The sequence below is a fragment of the Carassius carassius genome, chromosome 1 (genome assembly GCF_963082965.1).
Source record: "Carassius carassius chromosome 1, fCarCar2.1, whole genome shotgun sequence".
Lineage (NCBI taxonomy): Eukaryota > Metazoa > Chordata > Actinopteri > Cypriniformes > Cyprinidae > Carassius > Carassius carassius.
The window spans coordinates 45,769,202-45,789,839 of NC_081755.1; the positions used below are offsets into that span (position 1 = coordinate 45,769,202).

Consider the following 20,638-nt stretch of genomic DNA (forward strand, 5'->3'; position numbering starts at 1 on the left):
AATAAATGGTCATATTCTATGGTAAAAATACTACTATAAACTAAGTTAGTGTGTAATTCAGCAGAAAATGTATTCTAGAAAAATCATGAGTGCACAATAATTTGATGAAATCTGAACATTTAGTGAAATAACACTATTTAGTGGGGAATGTGTATGACTAAATCTGGTAAAATGTTATAAAAGTTTGTATTGTAAAATATATTCATATATAATGGGTCCTGAGGACTGGAGTTGAGAATCACTGATATAGATGGTTAGATATAATGTAATGATTGGATAGATGTGATGGTGAGTAGGTGGCATCAAGTCACTGTTAATAAGCGAGGCATTGCGATTGATCCAAATCAATTAAATGGTTAAATCAGTGGTTGATTTAAAGATGAAAAAAAATCTTCTGTAACCTTCTTGTATACTATTTGTTTGTTTTCTTTTTATTTATTATAAAATTAACAAAAGCAAAAAGGCCTCTAACACTAGCATGCTCTATTCTTTTTTTTATTTATTTATCGGTTTTCTTATTATACAATGAATAAAAGTCCTAGCTATGTGTACTGTGTTTAAGCGAACTGAGATTGCTCTTTCGTGGATTTTGATTGCTTCCATTGTCCTCATTTGTTAGTCGCTTTGAATAAAAGCATCTGCTAAATGACTGGATGTTTGGAAATGATGGATGGATGTTAGATATGATGTAAAGAGGATTAGATACAACGTATAGATGGTTAAATATTATATAGATGTTAGAATGATGGTTGGTTAGATATGATGGATGTTAACTATAAAGAATGAATGGTTAGATATGATGGATTATGGTTAACTATGAAGAATGGTTGGATAAGATGGATTGATGGTTAGATGTTATGTATAGATGGTCAGATATGATAGATATAAGATATGAAAAATTTTAATTAAACATTTTCCTGTCATCTGTGGATTTGATTTGATGTGGAATTATCTTATGAATTAGAAATGTTGTTTCCTGCTGTGTTTCACTTCGCTTATGCAAATGTGAAACCCTGGATATTGGATTTTAGTTTTTCTGTAATATGTTAGCCTGTGTTGGTCCATGCTAATTGTGTTTACGGTCTCGATAGAGCTGTAATAGCAGCACTGCTAGCTGATAAATCTTTCGAATATTGCCATAAATGAAATCTCGATCAACAGCACTGATGTTATTGTCACTGACATCACTTTAAAGCAGCTAGCAGTGCATGTGGCACACGTAATGTGGACTGGGTACTCATTCTCATAGTCATTTTGGCTGGTCATCTGCAGATATCACGTACCAGGTAAACTACTTTTCCATGGATGAGCCCGGAGTGGGCCGCTTCCTGGTGGCCATGTCCCTACAAGGTGTTGTCTTCATTGCCCTGGTTTTCCTCGTCGAGCTCCGGTGCGTCCACACACTACTCAACCTCTGCAGGAGACGCAAGAAGGTGGGAGACCAATGTAAACACGGGATATAGTGCTCTTATTTGATTGGTTTGAATGCTAACGATCACAGCTGTGGGTGTGTGTGTTTTTGTCAGGTTTTGCTGTTGGCAGAAGAAGCTCTCCAGCCTGAGGACAGAGATGTCGGGGAGGAGAGGAAGAGAGTGATGGATTGCCAGCCGGTAGTTGAGTCAATGGTGGACAGCCCGCTTATCCTACAGGAGCTCTGCAAGGTACACTGTTCCCAAACCACTGTGTGTTCACGTGTTATACCTCAAGGTTTCAATTTCTACCTATAGTTCTCCAAAAGATTATCAGATCATCTTCAGAACATGCTGTGAGAATGCAATGCTTTACTGTATTGTCATGCCAGTTCCACTGTATCATTGCCACAATGCCCTGAGTGTACAAAACCAGTCGGGTGGCGCCACCTATTGGCCAAAGTGCATAAAACATGCAGAAAATCTGTTAAAATCGCTAAATCTCGTCTGAATAATTTGTCCCAGAGTCATGCTTCTTGATTAACTATGATTAATATTTTTTTATGGCCCATTTTATGGATTTCTGCAATTTGTTTAGATAGTTCTGCAACAACATTTGTCCAGTCTTATTCAAGATTGTTAAGTCATAATCAAAGGAATCCTCACAAAAGCCACTAAACGGGATTTTCGGTTTACAGCTATATTCTCCAGAAATAAACCGATTGCTGGCAATAATGTTATCAGGATGTGTTGTAGTCTGTCCAGCCATCCATATGATCTGGATGGATTTACAAAGGTTTTACATATCTGTACAAAACTATTATAATTGCCACAATGCACTGAAATGCCATGAAAATTAGGTCAGAGCATCCCCTTCATATAAAAGTCTGAAGTTCTGTAACCAATCAAATCTGTTACCAGACATATTAGTTTTAGTTGTCTGTTTTTTTCTCTTTTTTCCTTTCTCTTAAAGTCTGTGCTTGTGTTTCACTAGGTATATTCAGGCGGGCAGTCGCTGTTAGCGGTGGACCGTTTGTCTTTGGCCGTTGGGAAGGGCGAGTGCTTTGGTTTGCTGGGATTTAATGGAGCTGGGAAGACTACGACATTCAAAATGCTGACAGGAGATGAAAGCATAACTTCAGGAGACGCCTTTATTGACGGCTACAGCATCCTCCGGGATGTGAAAAAGGTTCAGTATTTTGTTTTCTCATGTTGCCATTTCATGTAAAACATTTCCTTAACTGCATATTTTTAGAGAGGAGATATTTAAATGTCCTAGTAGGTACAAGTAAATGGTTTAACACAGTATTAAATATGACTTCGCTTCAGGTGCAGCAGAGAATTGGCTACTGTCCCCAGTTTGACGCGGTGCTAGATCACATGACGGGGCGGGAGACCCTGAGCATGTATGCCAGACTGAGGGGCATCCCAGAGAAATACGTCACAGCCTGTGTAGAAAACGTCCTGCGTTCCCTGCTGCTCGAACCTCACGCTGACAAACTCGTCCGCAGCTACAGGTATGAACATGACTCCTGAGAGAAAGTGGATCGATCGATGGATGGATTGATGATTTAAGTGTATGGATAGATGAGTGTTATGATATATAAATGCTAGATGTGATGATGGATGGTAAAATACCATGGATTATAAAGTTTGATGTTAGATAATGGTTAGATATAATGAACTAATGATATGTTACATGATATGTTAGTGGTTAGATATGATGAAAAATGGATGGTAAAGTATTATTGTTTAGATATGATTGGGTTAAAAGATAAGGTTAATGGGTGGTTAAATATGATTTGTAAGTGGTTAGATATAATTTCCGTCCATATAAATTATGATATATGGATGTTTACATATGATTCATGGTTTGTTAGATATGATAAATGAATGGAAAATATTTCATAGATGTGTAGATACGATTCATGGGTGGTTAGATTTGATGATGAATGGCTGGCGAAATACAATAAATGGATGTTAGGTATGATTCATGGTTAGACATGATTCATAGATGGTAGATGAGATTTGTGGATTTTAGATATGATTTGTGGATTGATAGATTTGATCCAATGATGTTAGATATGATTCATGGGTGGTTAGATATGATTAGTGGATGGTTATATATGATTTGTGGATTATAGATATGATTACTGAATGGTTAGATATGATTCATGGGTGATTAGATATGATTAGTGGATGGTTAGATATGATTTGTGGATTATATATATGATTTGTGGATTATATATATGATTTGTGGATTATATATATGATTCGTGGATTTTAGATATGATTCATGGATGGTTAGATATGATTTGTGGATGATAGATATGATTCATGGATGGTTAGATATGATTAGTGGATTATAGATATAATTTGTGGATTATACATATGATTAGTGGATTATAGATATAATTTGTGGATTATACATATGATTAGTGGATTATAGATATGATTTGTGGATTTTTGATATGATTCATGGATGGTTAGATATGATTTGTGGGTAGTAAGATATGATGGATGGATGATGTATAGATAAATATGATGAATGGATAGCTAGTTATGATATATGGATCGTTCGATTGCTGGTTAGATTTGATATATAGATTGTGTTAAATATGAATATGATGATTAAATTTGCATGCATGGAATGTTAGATGCGATGGATTGATTTTTGGATAAATGCATGAGTGTATATGATGGACTAGTTTATTGAAGTGTAGGGAAACACTCTGAATGGCAGAAGTTATGTCATTGGTTTGTTATATGCTGTTAGTGTGTATTATAAGTTGTTTATTGACTCCTACACAGTGGCGGCAATAAGAGGAAGTTGAGTGCAGGCATGGCTCTGATCGGTGGGCCGCCCGTGATCTTCCTGGACGAGCCGTCCACTGGCATGGACCCTGTGGCCAGACGGCTGCTGTGGGACGCAATTACACGCACCAGAGAGTCTGGCAAAGCCATCATCATAACCTCACACAGGTGAGCCACACGTCACCGTACTAGAGCAGATATGGACTGGAAGTGAGAAGAAACCAACCGTTTCTCATTCTCTCTCCGCAGTATGGAGGAGTGTGAGGCGCTGTGCACCCGGCTGGCTGTCATGGTGAACGGTCAGTTCAAATGTCTGGGCAGCCCACAGCACCTGAAGAGCAAGTTTGGGAGCGGGTACACGCTGCTGGCGAAGGTCCGCGTGGAGACAGAGTTAGAGGAGATGGACCTTCAGCTCTTCAAAGACTTCATTGAAAGCACCTTCCCAGGTATCTAAATGACACGCTTTGTATTTCCGCTGGACAGTGTGACAGCTTTTATAACTTTCACCTGATGCCTCTCACAGGAAGTTTACTGAAGGATGAACACCATGGAATGGTCCACTATCACCTGACTGACAAAACTCTCACCTGGGCACAGGTACGTCTCAGACACGTGCAGTGCAAACATTGTGATGTTCCAAATAGCATACAACTATTTCTGCAGTACGTACACTGCAAACAGTACACAAATGAAACTGACCAAATTGTAACCTTCCCATAATGCAAGGCACAGGACTTGATATTACTTTTCCAGCGTGACAAATAAACAAGAAATGATCTAAGATGCATTTAAAATCATTTTTATTCCATTTAATAGTATTGTTTTATTCAGTTTTAGTTATGTTTTGGATATTTGTAACACACAATTAAATAATAAATGCACCATAAATGATTAGAATAATAGTTAAAAGGACACCATTCAGCTGTAATGTATAGTTTCCTGACTATATTTGATTAATTACATAATATAATTATGTAAATTGTTTAGTATTATTATTTTTTGCAACATAACCATAGTGCACAACATAACCAATATTTACACACACTCTTTTTCTTGAGAATTTTCTTAAATCAAAAAAAAAAAAAAATGCTACCAGTTCACACTTTTGGTTTCACTTTCACTGTTGAACAAGCTAAAGAAGCATTTAAAATGCATACGAATGGATTTTGAATGCCTCTGAGATTGTTTCTGGTTCTGCTGTCACAAGTGAAATAGAATTTCGAGTTGAATTGTAGAAAAATGCACAGTTCGGCAAATGTCTTAAATGCACTAACGCATTTCTGTGTCTTTATGTCCCAGGTTTTTGGTGTTCTAGAAACAGCCAAAGAGAAGTACAGCATCGAGGACTACTGCGTCAGCCAGATCTCTCTGGAGCAGGTGTTCCTCAGCTTCGCCCAGTTCCAGCACTGCGCCGAGGCCTGCAGGAAATGACACGCTCAAGCACTAAAGGGGCGGAGCTCCTGGATCTGACCTTTACCCGATGAGTCGGAGGTACAGCCTGGGACCACTGGACATTACTCAGGTGTCTCTCTTCACACACACATCTCTGACAGGATCATACGTACGTAACACACACTTCCAGACAGAGACAAGACCACTAACCCGAGCTCTCCGCCAGAAGAGTGTTTATTTCAAGTCTGTGTGTGCGTTTGCGAGCAGTGTGAGTTCAAACGGGACGTTCATCACACCATCAGAAACAGTCTTTGATTTTTAATTGGTGGGTCTGTGCACCAAAAAGAAAAGACATTTGTTTATCATCTGTAAGCGCGACAGACGGGATCTCTCATGTGTGCACTTGTGTACGATTGCTGTGTTATTTATAAATGTTTTTTTTGTTTGTTTCTCCTCACCCGTTTTCTACTGCGGTCTCAATACTGAAGGTACATGCGCTTCGTCCCTCTCCTGATAGCATATGCAAAATAAGGCCAGAAATATAGGAAAATACGATGTCCAAAAACATGATATAAAAGCTGCTTCTTTGGGATTTGCAATGTTGTAGAATAGAACATTTACAAGAAAAGTTGCTGAACATGAATGTAAAAATCTGATAGAATACCTTTTAGTCATTTATGGAATTTCTACAATAGATTTATTAGCATTTATCTAGGCATCTATACTCAGCTATTTGATAGAAATCTAATTTATCTTCCAAAAAAAAAGCCACTTTTAAATTTTTTTCGCTGCTAGATTTTTCAATGAGACCACAGATGTGTTAATGTTTGTCCCATCACATTTCCAGTTATAATTTTGTACAGGTGTGACATTTCTTCTCCAGATGAATGGAGAATTTTTGCGCTTAGTGTAATGTCACAGGTGACCACTAGATGACGGACAGTGCACTTTTTTTCCTTTTTTTCCATCTGGATCAAACTGAATTTTTTTGTCGTTAGATACACTAAATGTCCACTTGTGTGATTCTGTCCCCGAGCAGAAACCACAAGCTTTTGTTTTTTTGTTATGTTATCTTGCACTACTGATGTGGACCAATTCATGCAACTTCACAGAATCCATGAAAGAGCTCACATGAAGAATTGCAAGTCTGGAGTCTGTAAAATCATTTTTTTTTGCATTGAATGTTTTCCAGATTCATGTTGACGAGGCTCAGTGACTCTCAGGTCAGGCTGCTAATCTCATTTCTACATTGTTTATGCTAGATTTCCTCTTAGTCACTTAGACTTCGTTGAACATGATTGGACAACATTACCATGATTTAAAACGAGAGCAGCTCGGCTTCCCTTCCAGACCGTACTGACATCACTCTGACCATGTTTCCGTCCACGTTCATGTGAACTGAATGTATTTCGTAGTGAAGGAAGAAAACAGTGGAACACACTGACGTACTGTAGATAAACGGCTTGACATCGTTTCTTTTCTATGGTTTTGTGGTTGATTGGTGTGTTTTGCACAGTGCTCTGGCTGTCGTGTCTGAACTGCTTGTTTGAAATATTGCATTTTGAGAATCGCGAAGACAAACTTGGGAATGTTATTAATGATGCCAATGTTGATTTCACATGGTCAAATGTATGCCATATTGCAAAAAAGGGAATTTACCTTGTAATCTTGTGTACTGTATCACTAAATGAACCTTGTGAGAAATATAAGTATTGCCATTTCCTTTTTATTAAATCTGCCTTATGCAAAGCAATTGTGTTATGGAGTCTTTTTTCTTTTCATATAGTTTGTGTTCCCGTTCACACACTGAGGTTGACTCATTTCTGCAATAATTTACAGCTAAATCTAGCAAACCTTTCCAGCTCCGAGTCCATTATGTAATCCAGATAAACCAGCTGTCGATAGTTCAGGCGTGTAAACTACTTGAATAATTGTATTATTATTGTTATTATTATTACAAGAGAATAAATACTGAATGACTTCTGCATAACAGAACCAATGTTTTTGTTCATTCATCCAAAGTCAATGAACTCTGTTGTTTGTTCTTCAAATTTTTCAAGATATTGATTTTGTGTTACACAGAAGAAAGTCTTTTTAGGTCGACTGGCTGTTTAAGTACCAATGTGCTATTTATTATGTCTTTTTAAATAATTTAATGCTTTTATTATATATAAAAATATATTTATTTTAGTGTATATACATTTCCGTAATTATTCTCATGGCATATTCCATATTACACCCATATTTTAGTGCTTAAAAACAATTTCTCCATACTTTTTGCTTCCGGCATCAGTGTATTCAGTGACTTTATTAACAGTATCAGAAGGCATAAGAGCGGCGTTAGCATTGCTCTGGAGAAGAAAAAAAAAGAGACTAGAGTTAATTCAAGAGAGTTTAATGAGTAGCTTACATAACTTGAAATAAAAAGGTATAAAGTAACTGGGTCAGTACCCTAGGGGACAGAACCTAAAAGATAAATCTTTGTATCTTAATTACCCCTAAATGCTGTATATGAGGGTCTTAAAGGTATATTAGCGTATTTCCAAAGAGTATCACTCCAGTTAGTGTGTGTGTGTTTTTTTGTTCTTTTCTGAGAGTGTATGAGTTAAAAAAAAAATACAATAATTGCACTATTTAATGCCATTATTTACCTTGAGCTTTTGTGTTCTCAGACCGGTTAGCACTGGTGTGTACGAATGTAAACATGACATGTTACAGCCTCTGTGTTCCTGTCAACCCCTGACACAGTTAGCAGTAAAAGCTAATCATCCTCAGACAGGTGAAGGTTCAGCCATGAGAAAGGAGGACAGATGTCAATGCTGCTTTCACTACAGCGGCAACAAAAGGTATTTAAGTCACTTATAAATGTGTGAACTACTTGTGCTTCACAATCTTTTCTCTTCACTAACTTTTCATCGTAAAAATGTCTTTGAAACGGCTGTTTTTAATTTAATTGATTATAATTTATAGCTTTTTTCATTTATTTTTTGGTGGTTGTTGCGCAATGTTTAATTCCCTTCAGTCTGATCTGATCTACATTGAAACAGCTTTGTAATATAGTGATGAAGCATTACTCCTGACACATTTGGCTGTCAATATATCAGGCCAAACAAACAGTGAAACTGGCCGGAGGTAACTTTCCCTCAGCCTGCTGAGAATTAATACTTTATACTAGCTTTTATTGCCATTTATTGAAGCTATATACAGTTGGTTACTGTTTGTTTTTACTGCCAGTATCTGAACATCAGAACATCGAAAAATGATTAACACAACGACAGGCAAAACAGGAAAAGTGTTACATTGTTCTTATAGTTTTTAGTGTTTGGTTTATAAATGTCTTTTATAATTCACTGCACAAAACTGTGGAATCTTGTTTCCAACACACAAGTAATTGTGACTTTATGTATTTCATAGTATAGTTTTTTTATTCACAATTCTGACTTTTGCAAGTAAAAAATGTATGCTTTGAGAAAAGTCTCTTAATTGCAAATATACAATTTTGAGAAAAAAAATGAATTTGTATTTTTTTATCTTGTAATTCTGATTTATTTCTGTTTTATGCCCCTAAAAAACAACAACAACAACAGCAACAACAACCTTGCTACGTGTATTGCATTAGGCTAACTGAGACTTGTTATAGCACTTGCATTTTATTGTTCTTTAGTTGATTTGATTGCTTCTTCTGTCCTCATTTGTAAGTCAGTTTGGATAAAAGCGTCTGCTAAATGTAAATGGTACATATTTGTATTTTAAGTGTACATATTAGCACCTTTTGAAAGGATGCCGCTTCCAGTGACAATTTTGTAACTTTTCTCTGAGAGAGCATGGGTTGAAAAGACAGATATACTAATTCCACTATTTCATGCCATTCATTTACCTTGAGCTTGTGTTCCAGTTAGCACTCGTGGATAACAATGTTACGGCTCCGTTTTCCTTTCAGCCCCTGACACAGTTAGCAATAAAAGCTAATCATCCTCAGACAGGTAAGGTTCAGCCATGAGAAAGGAGGATGAATGTCAACTCATTTTTCACTACAGCAGCAACAAAGGTATTTAAATCACTTAGAAATATGTGAACATTGCTGCATGAAAACACCATGTCTTTTTGTATCAACTATCAACATGATCCGGTAATGTTATATGAAGTACAGGTATAAAAGTGTTGCCCAATGTTTAATTACCGTAAGTCTGATTTTGATCTACATTGAAACAACTGTGTAATATAGGCCATTACTCTTGAATCATTTGGCCGTCAATATATCAGGCCAAATAAACAGTGAAACACTGAAACAGCCTGCTGAGAATGAACCATTTATAGCAGCTACAGTTGGTCAAAGTTTGTTTGATGACCATGAACATTAGATCACTGCAAAATAATTAACATGACAGGCACAATCGGAAAAGTGTTATTTGTTATTATAGTTTGAGTATTTGGTTGGAAATATGTTAAATAATAACTAGATATGTCAATTTTCTTACTACAAATGTAAGTGGTGCTTGCCGATAGATATTGCATGCGTTTTCTGCCTAGAAGGTGAATAGTTTTTGAGATCTTATTTGACTGACAAGATGAAATGTTGCATCAGGTCTATGAAAACGTCACTCCAAATTGAAGTGTGGCAGAGGTGAGAGATGCACTCATGAACTTTGTGCTAACAGGATGTGTGTGAGACAAAACTCGGCTCTAGGAACTAATTCTAACCTTAATTGTGTTAGCATTATGTTAATAACATGCTAATTTTGTTAGCATTATGCTAGAAACACGCTTACACAATTAGCATGTTGTTAACATGAAAATAGCATGTTTTAACAAGATGGCAACATGTTTAGCATGATGCTAGCAACATGCTAACATGATTAACATGTTGTCATCATGAAATTAGCAAGATTAGCATGTTGCTAGAAGGTTTTAACAAGATGTTAAAGTGATTAACACTATTAACATGTCAGCATGTTTTTAACAAGAAGCTAATAAATTTACCATTATGCTAATACATTTTGTCACAGTGTCTGGGTTGTGTCCCTGGGTTTCCACTAGATGTCCTCCTTTCTCACGGTGTCTGTCACCTTATCAATTCCTGTCTCCTTATTTGGTCACCTTCCTCCTTGTTTAGTTAATTGATTGTTCCCCACCTGTCTCCTGTTTCCCCATCATCCTTTTGTGTATTTATACCTGGTCTGTCTGAGTCTTAGGCACGGAGTCCTTGTTTAATGTTAAACGTTAATTCATGTCCGTCATCTTGCCTTGCCTTGCCTTGCCTTGCCTTGCCTTGTCTTCTTGTTTAGTTTATGTTTGGATTGCTCTTCTGGTTTTCGACTCACGCCTGGACTGTTTATTCTCTGTGGATTAACCCCTAATAAAGACATACCCGCAATTGGTTCTCTCTCCTGTGTGTTCTGTAACACCAGTCGTGACAGAAGGACTCCGTCACCTTGAGATCCAGCGGTATGTCGATTAACGCTTCTTCCCCAGCCACAGAGCGGGAGAGGAGCAATCGGTTTGAGGGAACCCGCCTGGTCGTGTTTCGCGGGACCAGGGGAGGTCGCCGAGGAGGAGGTGGGCGAGAGGAAGCTCAGCATCGCTCTCCACCATGGCCTCCCTTCGACTCGGGGCTCACGTGGGAGGGACCAGAGCCGCCGTTTCACCAGGGCAGAAGAAAGAAGCCAGCAACACTGCCCATGATGGCCGCTGGTCCAGCACCACAGCACAAGATGGCCGCCAACCCAGCGCCGCTGCGGTGCATGGCCACCAACCCCGCACCACGAGGCCAGATGGAAGGCCTCACACCACAGTGCAAGATGGCTGCCAGCTCAACACGAACGCCTAAGATGGCCGCTGACACCTTTCTCGATTATTTCGAGATGTTATCTAAGATCCTAGAGATTCCCAAGACTGTTCATGTCATGGCTGCTGAGCCAGCACCACAGCACAAAATGGCCACCAGCCCAGAGCCACAGCACAAGATGGCCGCCAGCCCAGAGCCACAGCACAAGATGGCCGCCAGCCCAGAGCCACAGCACAAGATGGCCGCCAGCCCAGAGCCACAGCACAAGATGGCCGCCAGCCCAGCGCCACAGCACAAGATGGCCGACTCAACGCCTGAGTCTCCAGACAAGGTATCACCGGTTCGCCAACATAGAGGGCGGAGGAGGAGGAGACAGGCGTCTACCGTTCCTCAAGGCCCAGAGGACGTTCCCGAGGTGGTGCCCGATGCTGTTCCGGAGACCGAGGCGGTGCCCGATGCTGTTCCGGAGGCCGAGGCAGTGCCCGATGCCGAGGCGGTGCCCGATGCTGAGACGGTGCCCGAGGCCGAGGCGGTGCCCGATGCTGTTCCGGAGGCCGAGGCGGTGCCCGATGCTGAGGCGGTGCCCGATGCTGAGGCGGTGCCCGATGCCGAGGCGGTGCCCGATGCCGAGGCGGTGCCCGATACTGTTCCGGAGGCCGAGGCGGTGCCCGATGCCGAGGCGGTGCCCGATGCTGTTCCGGAGGCCGAGGCGGTGCCCGATGCCGAGGCGGTGCCCGATGCCGAGGCGGTGCCCGATGCTGTTCCGGAGGCCGAGGCGGTGCCCGATGCTGAGGCGGTGCCCGATGCCGAGGCGGTGCCCGATACTGTTCCGGAGGCCGAGGCGGTGCCCGATGCCGAGGCGGTGCCCGATGCCGAGGCGGTGCCCGATGCTGTTCCGGAGGCCGAGGCGGTGCCCGATGCTGTTCCGGAGGCCGAGGCGGTGCCCGATGCTGTTCCGGAGGCCGAGGCGGTGCCCGAGGCCGAGGCGGTGCCCGATGCCGATGCTGTTCCGGAGGCCGAGGCGGTGCCCGATGCCGTTCCGGAGGCCGAGGCGGTGCCCGAGGCCGATGCTGTTCCGGAGGGCGATGCGGTTCCGGAGGGCGTTCCCGAGGCCGAGGCGGTGCCCGATGCCGTTCCCGATTCGGTGCCCAAGACCGGTCTAGAGTCAGGGCTAGTTCCTGTTGACCGTCCAGAGTCGAGTCAGGTCCCAGTGGACTCTCCAGAGTCAGGGCCAGTCACTGATGACCTTCCAGAGTCAGGGCGGGTCACCGTTGGACGTTCAGAGTCAAGTCACTGGGTGGGCTGCTGCTCGGGCCTGTTGGACTCCGGCATCGACCACAGGGGGGTGGTGGTCATCCGCTCCGCCCTGGGGGACTCTGGCGTCGACCACGAGGACGTGGTGGTCCTCCGCTCCGCCCTGGGGGGCTTCCGCTCTGACCACGAGGACATGGTGGTCCTCTGCTCCGCCCTGGGGGGCTTCCGTTCTGACCACACAGACGTGGTGGTCTTCCATTCCGCCCTCGGGGGCGTCCGCTCTGACCACGAGGACGTGGTGGTCTTCTGCTCCGCCCTGGGGGGCTTCTGCTCTGACCACACGGACATGGTGGTCTTCTGCTCCGCCCTGGGGGGCGCTTGCCCTGACTACACGGTTGTGGTGGTCTTCTGCCCCGCCCTGGAGGACTCTGGCCTCGACCACAAGGACGTGGTGGTCTTCTGCCCCGCCCTGGGGGGCTTCATGTTGTTTTTTGTTTGTTGTTTTTGTATTTACTCCTGTCCCTGTTCCTCTCTGTAGTCTGGCCCTCCATCCCTCCCCCTGAACCTCCTCCAGTCCTCCTCCCTCCTGGTCTTCCTGTTTTGTGGTTACTTTCTGGTGCCTGTTTCCAATGTCTTTCTTTTCTGGCCCTCCATCCCTCCCCCTGAGCCTCCACCTGTCCGCCTCCCTCCTGGTCTGTTTTGTGTCTGTCGTGGAGCGTCTGGGAGCCGCTCCGTAAAGGGGGGTTCTGTCACAGTGTCTGGGTTGTGTCCCTGGGTTTCCACTAGATGTCCTCCTTTCTCACGGTGTCTGTCACCTTATCACTTCCTGTCTCCTTATTTGGCCACCTTCCTCCTTGTTTAGTTAATTGATTGTTCCCCACCTGTCTCCTGTTTCCCCATCATCCTTTTGTGTATTTATACCTGGTCTGTCTGAGTCTTAGGCACGGAGTCCTTGTTTAATGTTAAACGTTAATTCATGTCCGTCATCTTGCCTTGCCTTGCCTTGCCTTGCCTTGTCTTCTTGTTTAGTTTATGTTTGGATTGCTCTTCTGGTTTTCGACTCACGCCTGGACTGTTTATTCTCTGTGGATTAACCCCTAATAAAGACATACCCGCAATTGGTTCTCTCTCCTGTGTGTTCTGTAACACCAGTCGTGACACATTTAACTTGTCATTAGCATGATGTTAACATGCTGTTAGCATGCCTTAGCACTTAGATAGGCAAACCTAGTATGCTTTAGGATGTTTTTAGCATGTTTTAGCACTTAGCTAGGCAATGCTAGCATTTAATAGAATAACATTAGCATGACGATAACACATTTTGATGAATGTTAATCATGTTTTAGCATTATTATCTACATTATTAGCATGTAGATATTCACTGTTAGCATGTGTAGCATGTTGTGAGTCCTATTCACTAGTATGAGTGCAAAGAACCAAGTCCCATGTCTCTACGATATTCTGAAGGACTTCCTAAATCCTCTGCTTTGTTGCTAGGGAGTGGCTTGGCAGTTGCCAGTAATTCTCCAAAGGCTGCTTGCCAGTATGAATGATATAAAACTACCCATAAAACTACCCATAAGCCTCTGGGATGCTAGGGTGCTCAACAGTTGTTGCTAGGGCATGGCTAGGAAGAAGTTAAGGTGATTAATGATTTGCTACCCTGAGTCAAACTAGCGATGTCTCTATTAATGCACTGCGATTCAAAGATATCCATCTGGGCCTTTTATAAGGGCAGTCAAGGGGATCAGTTGCTAAGGTGCTCTAAATGCTCATGTTTCTACGAAATTCTCAGTGTTAAGTCAATGGAATTTTTCGGCCGTTTTTTTTTTTTGCGCAATGTACGAACATTGAATGCCAAATCGCTTATTAAAGTCATAGCACACCTCTCCTCAATAACTATTTGCCACCTCATTTATGGCTCTGTAACAAACGATGGGGGACGAGTTATGTGCCGAAGTTTGTACGGAAGGAATAATAATAATTGACGCACATCATAGTAATATTGATGCTTCGCCTTTGGCAAGCACCACTAATAAACTTTTTATTTTCTCACATTTCTGAGTTTTGATCATACATTTTGGACATTTTCTACTCAATTCCGAAAAAGCAAGTCAAATTATGAGATACTCAGAATTCTAAACATTGTGATATAAAATTTTGAGATTTAAACTCGAAATTGCCTTTTTCATTTTTACCATCCCCTGGAGGAATTAACTGTGTTAATGGTTTTTAAGAATATGCATTAAACAAGCTGTCCACATTGATGTCTGTCTAATTCATGTTACGGATGAATTTGCACCGAAGTAGAGTTGGATTGCACGTAAATCATTTGACATCAGTTACAGAAGATTTTGCAAGCGTTTTCTGCCTAGAAGGTGAATAGTTTTTGAGATCTTATTTGACTGACAATAGGAAATGTTGCATCAGGTCTATGAAAACATGTCTGAAGTCACTCCAAATTGAAGTGTGGCAGAGGTGAGAGATGCACTCATGAACTTTGTGCTAACAGGATTTGTTTGTGTAATTCTATATGTAATATATAAAGAGAAATTTGAGAGAAATTTGGATATGGAGCACATTATCGCTGAATGTGACAGAAAATCATCCTAATGTGAAATACAATATCATAGCCTATTTATGTTTAACTCTGAAAATTATTATAATGAGACAAAATGTGTAATAAACCTGATAAATTGATGTTAGCTCTCTCATTAGAACCAACATACTGAGTTCAGTTTCTCCCCAGTTTCACTGGCCACAGATCCTGTACCATAACCCCTAAATGTGCCGTTTTAATAAAGTTTAATTGTGTGCAAATGTTTTTTTTTCAATTACACATTCACACATTTACAAAAACTGCCTGAATAATGCAGCACATCTTAAAGCTTATTTAGAAAAATTAATTAATCCTAAATACATTTTTTATAAAGTTTATAATATAAATAGAAAATAAATAAACGAGCTCAGAACTATTTTTCATTTTAAACGTTACTCATCTGAACACAATACATGGTGGCGGTAGGTGAGAGGTTACGCAGGTTTTAAGTTGAATAAAGGTCACAGACCTCTCTGTGTCATAGTTCAGATGTGCTCTTTATTTGCTGACTATTGTCAATTGTAGACAATATCGCAATATTTAGTGCATATATAAACTAAAAAGCATGCAACAGTATTAGTGCAAAGAATGTATTAAACCTAAACTTCATGGCCCATTATATTATATTACATCATACGTATGTTTTATATTCCTGTCCTGTATTAACATGCTGACGAAGATTAATAATCCATCACAGCCTGTCACATACATGCTGACTGCACAAACCTGTTCTTCTCATGGATTAAACATTTTTTTTTAGAATTAAGTCCCTCCCTTGCACAGCTGCTATAAATGTGTGAGTGCATCAGTTGAGAAGCTCAGAGAGACAATGGCTGTTTTTGAGTCACTGCTGCAGTTTTCCAGCACTGGTACATTACTGGGAGCTTTGCTGTTGCTTCTGGTTTTGTATTTGCTTTCTACTGGATCCAAACCTCAGAAAGAAGGGAAAGAGCCACCGGGACCCAAACCACTGCCGCTGCTGGGGAACCTGCTGACCCTTGACCTCACGAGACCCTTTGACACCTTTTTTGAGGTGAGAACTTGACTTAAACACATTCAAATACTGACAGTAGCATAACATTTTGAGATTGGTTTGTAAATGTTTTTCTCTGTGTTCTCAAGCTGTCTAAAACCTACGGGAACATATTCCAAGTGTTTCTGGGTCCCAAAAAAACTGTGGTCTTAGTTGGATACAAAACCGTCAAAGAAGCTCTAGTGAACCAGGCCGAAGAGTTTGGTGATAGAGATGTTGGAGCTAGTTTCAGGATAATGAATGATGAGCACGGTGAGATTCTTCTTATTTTTTTCCTGCAACAAATGAATGTTCAAACTGTAAATGCAAGACATTTGACAAAACATCAGAAAAGGTGTTGCACAAGCATTCAGATCTTCATGGGATCTCAGGACCAATGAAATATACTCTTATGTGTATCACTACTGGAAAAAAAAGGTTTTCTTTAAATTTGCCAAAATATGAGCTAATTATAAAGATGTATATAACATTTGGTGGGAACCAGCCAGTTTAATAATGAAAACCCTTATAATGCATTTAATTATGGGACTGTTGGCTTGAAATAGTGTTAATTTCTCTGTCTTAAGTGAGTATGTGTAGGTTACCAGCAATTTCTGGTGACAGAATGTGTAACATATCAATTCATGACCAGTCATTTGTGAAATGACTTGTCACTTATTAACCTCCCATAAAATGCATGCTGAAACATGTCCCAAAGGAATAAGGTTAATGCATGTTTAACTCCCTGTTTAACTTTCTGATGGTGTTGCTGCAGACTCATTGTCAGATGTTTTTGTGTTGATCAGGGATCCTGTTTTCCAATGGAGAGAACTGGAAAGAGATGCGACGCTTCGCTCTCAGCAACCTGCGGGACTTTGGGATGGGCAAAAGAGGAAGTGAAGAGAAAATCATAGAGGAAATTCAGTATCTGAAAGGAGAGTTTGATAAGTTTGAAGGTACGAGCTGAGAAACACACATGCAATCATGCTCTTAGTTTCTAAGATCCATTGAGAGACGATTTGTTGTTTCCTCTTCACAGGGAAACCCTTCGACACGACACAGCCTGTGAACTACGCCGTGTCAAACATCATCTCATCTATCGTGTACGGCAGCAGATTTGAATACACAAACCCTCAGTTCACTGAAATGGTCAACAGAGCAAACGAAAACGTTCGGGTTTCTGGATCGACTTCAATGATGGTAATTACGATTTATATGTTAACCAGAATTAATTAAATGAAAATTGTAAAATGTATTATTTACACATATGGGACCTGTTTTACAGTTTTGTATAAAGCACTCAAATCAAACTTAAACGGATCACACATTTACAGCGGATTTATTTCATTCATATTTGAAAGTCATAATCTAAATATGATTTTCATATACAGTAATCAAAACTAAAATTTAGCATTAGCAACTTTTCGTGCACACACACACAAGGTCCTACAATATCCTGGTTCTTGGCTCATTGGCTCATGAACAGTTCAGTCTGGATCACTCTGACTGGAATACTGAATCAAAACTTGAGAACAGCTGCAATCAAAACAATCCGGTTTTCCAATGAATCTTTGAGTGTGAATTTGCGAAGTTAACTGAAATCAATCAGCTCGTTCATGAATCAGACGTTTCCCATCTTTGCATCTTTGGTGAACGTCACTCAGTATTTCTCGTCTCTTATTGTCCATTTCTAGCTGTACAACATATTTCCATGGTTGGGTCCATTCCTGAAAAACAAAAAGATTATTATACACAATGTTCTGCAAAACAGACAACAGATGATGAATTTGATCAATGGGCTTCTGGATACTCTGAATCCACACGATCGCAGAGGATTTGTCGACTCTTTTCTCATCCGTAAACAGAGTGAAGAGGTACTCCCTTTTTTTTCCTTTTTTTTTTTTGCTTATTGCATCTTCACTTATGATTCTTTTTACTGTAAATTAACACTGAAGATGAAAATTGCACAAGATCTGAATAGGTCTACTTTCATTTTGGGTTTAGTAGTATATTCATTCTAATGAGTTTTTAGCTTAGTGAATAAACAATGAAAATAAAAACTGAATAAATATGCATTTTGTGGATTACATTTGACAGAAATCTGGCAAGAAAGACTCGTACTTTCACCAGGAAAATCTTATGATGAGTGTGGCAAATCTCTTTGTTGCTGGTACTGACACCACAGGAACAACTCTGCGCTGGGGTCTGATGCTCATGGCCAAATATCCTCATATACAGGGTAAAAACACAGTAATGTCAAGAGTTTTTCCAATTTTTTGAATTCAGTGGTGTCCAAAGGATGTTTTGTATTTGTGTGTAGATCGAGTTCAGGAGGAGATTGAAAGAGTGATTGGTGGACGTCAGCCAGTGGTGGAAGACAGAAAGAAATTACCATACACAGATGCTGTGATCCATGAAACTCAAAGACTGGCCAACATAGTACCCTTGAGTCTACCACATGTAACCAGCTGTGATGTTACCTTCAATGGATACTTCATCGAGAAGGTCTGTCAGAAGAATTAATATGTATAAGACCTAGTGAAGATACCATGTGCATCCTGAACTTTAAGGTCTTGGTCTTTTCTCCATTTCTTAGGGCACCACTGTAATTCCTCTGCTGACATCAGTTTTGAAGGATCCAAGCGAATGGAAGAAACCAAACAGTTTTTACCCAGAACACTTCCTTGATGAGAAGGGCCAGTTCTTCAAAAGAGATGCTTTCATGCCCTTTTCTGCAGGTAAAGTACATCTTCAGCTCAAGGCTGTAAACATGTTCAGGGGACTGAAGCAATTTTAGATAATAATGGTCTTTTTTATTTGAAGGAATTATAGAAAAAGAAAGGAAACCAGTAAAATCACTAACATTTATTATTAAGCAATGCATTTGAACTATTTGAGGCAGACCAGCCAATTGATCAGCGGCCCTCCAGCTCCCATTAGCTCTTCCAAAACCTGTTGTGCTGCCTACCTAGATTACATTTTAAACAGACCATTCAACTGGCTCTCTCTTTCTCTCTTATATACAGGACGCAGGGTTTGTCTTGGAGAGAGTTTGGCCAGGATGGAGCTCTTCCTGTTCTTCACCTCCCTTCTTCAAAGCTACCGCTTCACAACTCCACCTGGAGTATCTGGAGATGATCTGGATCTCAAAGGAGTTGTAGGAATAACTTTGAATCCATCCCCACACAAGCTGTGTGCGATCAGACGCTCATGATTCAAGAAAATAATCAGAAAACACAGATACAACCTCATTGTAGTGTGATTTTTTTGACACTCATTTTACATTGCTTGTTCATCTAAGTAAATGTATATACATGTAAAAAAAAAAATTGGTTTTATAGAACTTCTTAGACAATTATAGTAATGGAAAAAAAACTTTCTGTGTTGCTAGATTATAAATCAATAATTGATGTTGTAACTTATTGTAAAGAGAAATAAAAATGATTCTAATTTGTGTTCAAATAGACACAATTGCAACCTTCCTGTGCCTAGTGGAAAGAAGCACGAGGTCTCTTATACAGAGCTTGTGCAAAGAGCATTTGCATGGAAGCATCAAGTGTTTTATCTCATAAAACACGTAAATAAAATATTTTGAAGCAAGCATTGTATTTAGCATATTATTGTATAAAGTGATGTAAGAGCTCTTCTTCATTTCCAGCATATTGCAATTTAATTGAGGTCTTTTTCACACGTGCTGTGGAGAAATCAGACAGATAGAGTTTCTGCCCAGTTTTACTGTCCACCGATCCTGTTCCACAATGCTTCTATGCTTAAATGTGAGGTTTTAATAAAGTTGAAGTAAAATGTTTTTCAATTACACATTCACACAGTTACACCAACTGCCTGAATGCAAACCAGTCCTTTTTAAAGCTGTGACTGACAGTTTGACAAATTTAGGAGAAATTAAATCTTTGGTTTTAATTCACATTTAAACACACTGATGTTTTTTGTGTGTCTGATTTAATTCTTATAATGTTTATAATAGAAATAAAATTAATAATAGAGCTTATAAAAAATGTCCATTTTTGATTAAAGATAAGTGTTACTCATCTGAACACAATACATGGTGGCGGTAGGTGAGAGGTTACGCAGGTTTTAAGTTGAATAGAGGTCACAGACCTCTCTGTGTCATAGTTCAGATGTGCTCTTTATTTGCTGACTATTGTCAATTGTAGACAATATCTCATACTGTATGTAAACCAAAAAGCATGCAATAATATCAGTGCAAAGATTGTTAAACCTACTCCTTTGCTTTTATGGCTTTATTGCTTGAATAATGTTCCTGTCGTGTTTTAACATGCTGAATAAGATTAATAATCCATCACAGCCTGTCACATACATGCTGACTGCACAAACCTGTTCTTCTCATGGAT

At 40.2% G+C, this 20,638-nt stretch overlaps 2 protein-coding genes across 3 annotated transcripts in view; both read left to right on the forward strand.

Annotated features, from left to right (window-relative positions):
- Positions 1 to 6,382, forward strand: part of abca3b (ATP-binding cassette, sub-family A (ABC1), member 3b) — a 42,434-nt gene extending 36,052 nt beyond the window's left edge. The window contains exons 24-31 of the mRNA XM_059561673.1: positions 1,273 to 1,433; positions 1,527 to 1,661; positions 2,404 to 2,598; positions 2,739 to 2,926; positions 4,221 to 4,391; positions 4,473 to 4,669; positions 4,747 to 4,820; positions 5,523 to 6,382. Of these exons, the coding sequence (XP_059417656.1) occupies positions 1,273 to 1,433; positions 1,527 to 1,661; positions 2,404 to 2,598; positions 2,739 to 2,926; positions 4,221 to 4,391; positions 4,473 to 4,669; positions 4,747 to 4,820; positions 5,523 to 5,654 (1,253 nt within the window). The 3' untranslated portion in view covers positions 5,655 to 6,382. The remainder of the gene's footprint in view (positions 1 to 1,272; positions 1,434 to 1,526; positions 1,662 to 2,403; positions 2,599 to 2,738; positions 2,927 to 4,220; positions 4,392 to 4,472; positions 4,670 to 4,746; positions 4,821 to 5,522) is intronic.
- An 8,714-nt stretch (positions 6,383 to 15,096) lies between these two features.
- On the forward strand, positions 15,097 to 19,674 carry LOC132152619 (cytochrome P450 2K1-like). 2 transcript variants are annotated; one of them, XM_059561382.1, is made up of 9 exons: positions 16,060 to 16,286; positions 16,376 to 16,538; positions 17,072 to 17,221; positions 17,305 to 17,465; positions 17,960 to 18,139; positions 18,363 to 18,504; positions 18,586 to 18,770; positions 18,862 to 19,003; positions 19,292 to 19,673. In XM_059561382.1, the coding sequence occupies exons 1-9, from the start codon at positions 16,083 to 16,085 to the stop codon at positions 19,477 to 19,479; spliced, it is 1,515 nt and encodes a 504-aa protein (XP_059417365.1). In that variant the 5' UTR covers positions 16,060 to 16,082; the 3' UTR covers positions 19,480 to 19,673. The 2 variants fall into 2 exon arrangements, with proteins under 2 accessions (XP_059417373.1, XP_059417365.1); XM_059561390.1 differs by lacking the exons at positions 16,060 to 16,286; positions 16,376 to 16,538 and adding an exon at positions 15,097 to 15,132 and having other exon boundaries at positions 19,292 to 19,674.
- Positions 19,675 to 20,638: the final 964 nt, after the last annotated feature.

What these genes read in the sequence shown, in the direction of transcription:
- LOC132152619 (XM_059561382.1), top strand. Translation starts at nt 16,083, where the DNA reads ATGGCTGTTTTTGAGTCACTGCTGCAGTTTTCCAGCACTGGTACATTA. An exon ending in GATAATGAATGATGAGCACG is followed by an intron (nt 16,539 to 17,071) that starts GTGAGATTCTTC and finishes TGTGTTGATCAG; the next exon opens with GGATCCTGTTTTCCAATGGA. An exon ending in ATGGATACTTCATCGAGAAG is followed by an intron (nt 18,771 to 18,861) that starts GTCTGTCAGAAG and finishes TCCATTTCTTAG; the next exon opens with GGCACCACTGTAATTCCTCT.